The following is a 3,366-nucleotide window of genomic DNA, read 5'->3' as shown; positions in this document are numbered from 1 at the left end:
CCCATATGAAGTGACAGCTTAGCTTTTTAGCACTCTCAAGGGGTCTTTGGTAGATTTTCACAAGGTAATACATGGGTTGATTTCTTGACTGCTACACCCATGACCATTGCTTGTGGATCCAAGTAAATAAAATCTCTTCTCCATTTCTGATGATGTTGTCTATTGGTCCAATTGTGAGGGTTTGGTTTTCTCTACACACTGATGTCTGTGGTCTCTGATCTTCACCAGTAAGTGCTTTCATTCTTTTTTTGGTTTTAGTCTGGTTGTGTTATTTGAATACTGCAGCTTACTAATAAGCCTTGCTCCAATCTTGAGGCCATGTTCTTCTTCATCTGGGATAGCTTCTTGGATTATTTGTTCAGCATACAGGTGAAGTACATATGGTGAAAGAACACAACCCTGAAACACACCTTTCCTGATTTTATACCATTGAGAATCCCCTTATTTTGAATTACTGACTCTAGGTCTATGTGCAGGTTTTACATGAACACAATGAAGTGTTCCGGAATTCCCATTCTTCTCAATGTTATCCATATTTTTTTATGATCCACACAGTTGAATGCCTTTGCATAATTAGTAATACACAAGTAAATATCCTCTGGAATTCCCAGCTTTTAGCAATGACCCACCTGATATCAGTAATGCTATCCCTTGTTCTGTGTCCTCTCTGGGCATTTGGGCATCTTCAAGGGATTCAAATAGTGTTCCTTAAAGCATTCTTTGAGTTGGGGGTAACAAAAAGAAATCGGAAGGAGCAAGACCAGGGTTATAGGGTGTACAGGATAAAGATTCCCCAGTAAAATTCTCGTAGGACAGCCCTTGCTACCCTCAAAGAATGAGCAGGTTCATTGTCAGGAAGGAAAAACAATCCTCAGTGCAATTTTCCAGCCTTTCTCTTACCAATCATAACCTTCTATTTTCTTAAAACTTATTCATAACAAACCTGTGGGCATCCTTTGTCCTTTAAGAAAATCTATCAAGATCACCCCTTTGGAGTCCTCCAAACAGTCATCATCATCTTTTAAAAATAACCTTTTGAACTGACCTCTTAGCCTTCACTTAACTGGCCCAGCAGATTCACTCTGATGCCACTGTTTTGATTAGACCATTTTGATTTGTGGGTAGCCTAATAAAAAAAGTGTACTGCAGAGAGGACTTGTCTAAAGCCATCAACTGATTGCAACCATATGTTTAAACATATTTTTGTTTGGAATAAACCTGTGCATGTATAAACTGGAATCCTCATAGCAATACTTTTTGACTTACCCTCTTATATTAACATCATCACAGTTATTGGAAAAAATTAACTTAATGTACTCTGTACAGTATAATGTATTACAGAATTTATGACTATACGGTTATAACAATTATAACCCATTGTTGTAGAGTTAATTTGAACTTGCAGTTACCTTTGATGGGGCAGTGTTTAGGTAATGAGCTGCAAACACAAGGTCAGCAGTTAGAATCTACTAGCCAACCACACCTTGAGAGAAAGGTAAGCCAGTCTGCTTCCATTATCATTTATAGCTTCAGAAACCCTATGGAGCAGGTTCTAGTCTGGCGTACAGGGTTGTTATCAGATGTGATGACAGTGGGTGAGGTTTCATAGCAACCCTGTAGAACAACACAGAACTGCTACTTAGGGTTTCCAAAGCTGAAACTCTTTACAAGAGCACATGGTCACATCTGTCTCCTACAGAACGACAGGTGATTTCAACCCCACCCCCGAGGTTAGCAACTAAACATTTAACCATTTATTGCCTCTACTAGGTCACAGAAGGTATGATCGGTATTTGAATCAGTTCTTAATTTCCTTAAGATTGAACCATATATTGTATAAATAATTAGAATAAAATTTTGAGGAATTCATGCTAATATAATTCACTATGAACTAGCTAAAATTAATTATAACATTAATTACCTTCTATAATAATAACCATGAATATTTGTTTTGAAGTTCATTTAAAACCAGACTTTCTCTGAATCGCTAATTATAATCTACAGTAAGACAAATCAGAGGTTCCATTTACCAGATCTTATCAGAAGTCACCCTGAGTTTATTTTATAAAGCAAACTAAATATAAAGGCATTCAGTTGACTTTTTGAAAAGTTAAAATTAAAAACAGGCTCTTAAATTTATGTTTCAAGGTATTTTTAGCTCTTACCTGTAACACAGCAGCAAATAAGAATACTACTATGAAGATTACAGTCAAAGAGGTATGACCACTTTTCATCAAATGAATAGTGTAGAGGAAAATTAAATGTCCAGGAATCACTAAAAGCAGCAGAACTTGGGCAGACTTATTATTTACTCCTAGAATAGAAAACGTAAGTATCATTAAAATACAATCATATTTTAGTAAATGGTAAGTCATAGCTATCAAAGTTTGAGGATTACATTCTTGTTACATACTATAATGCATAGCAACATATAAAATTCAATTGCTATAAGTACATTTCAGTTCTTTACAATTCATTTAGTTCTTTGAAAATTCCCTATATCATATAGTTAAATGAAAGTGACTGATAAAAATTTGTTATGGAGAACTGCTGAGTAAGTTCCAGTTCACAGTGACCCTACTGGACAGAGTAGAGCTGCTCCACTGGGTGCTCAATACTGTGAATCTTTACCAGTGCAGTCAGCCTCCTCTCTCTGTGCGAGTGGCTGATGGACTGGAATTGCCAGCCTATGTTTAACATATCTCACCACCACAAATATGTGAAGAATAGCTGATGACCTGTTCTCCAAATGATTTTGTTTTTAAATTTCATGGGAATCCAAATACATGAAATGGATTCAGGTTTACCGTTTCTTTTTTGTTAGTAAAAACTTTCTCATGATTATACTAGGTTCATAGTTCATTCCTGGATCCCTAAAACAAATTGTTTTGTCTTTTTATCATCCCTATAAAATTAACAGTAATTCCCATCTTAAGAGAAAATAGAAAGTGTGTCAAGTATGAAAATATATTCATTGTAATTATTATTTTAAAGATTGCTGACACAGGAGAGGGAGAGAGGGCCCAGACTTCAACCCGGTGCGCCAAGACATGAATGCAACCTACCAGCACGAAGCAAGGAACCAACAGAGAGGTCTGCGGGGCAGGCCCAATCCCAACTATGTGGACCCTTCCACCCTGCCCCAGAAGGACAGCACTGAAGCTGCTGCTCACGGAGAGGGGCGCTTCTGATCAGGAGCAAATGAAGAGAAGGAGAGCGAGTGAAACACATCCCGGCCCACCAAGTCTGACAACGATATTCCTGCTCAGGGCAGCCAATGGACAGAGAGGACCATAGGGCCGGCCCCACCACGAGACATGACCTCCTGCACTGACTCAGTGCCACAGGGGACAGTACTGGAGACAC

General features: G+C 38.1%; 1 protein-coding gene across 2 annotated transcripts in view; it reads right to left on the bottom strand.

The window, feature by feature from the left end:
• Nucleotides 1-3,366, bottom strand: part of SLC41A2 (solute carrier family 41 member 2) — a 153,743-nt gene that overhangs the window by 54,993 nt on the left and 95,384 nt on the right. For both annotated transcript variants that reach the window (XM_045292162.1, XM_004700338.4), the window contains exon 10: nucleotides 2,166-2,314. In XM_045292162.1, coding sequence (XP_045148097.1) covers nucleotides 2,166-2,314 — 149 coding nt within the window. The remainder of the gene's footprint in view (nucleotides 1-2,165; nucleotides 2,315-3,366) is intronic.

This window comes from Echinops telfairi, unplaced genomic scaffold (assembly GCF_000313985.2).
Source record: "Echinops telfairi isolate 266 unplaced genomic scaffold, ASM31398v2 ScPeMD7_2;HRSCAF=8, whole genome shotgun sequence".
NCBI classification, from domain to species: Eukaryota; Metazoa; Chordata; class Mammalia; order Afrosoricida; family Tenrecidae; genus Echinops; species Echinops telfairi.
Note: the sequence above shows the minus strand (reverse complement) of the source record. Positions and strands in the feature narration are given on the sequence as shown.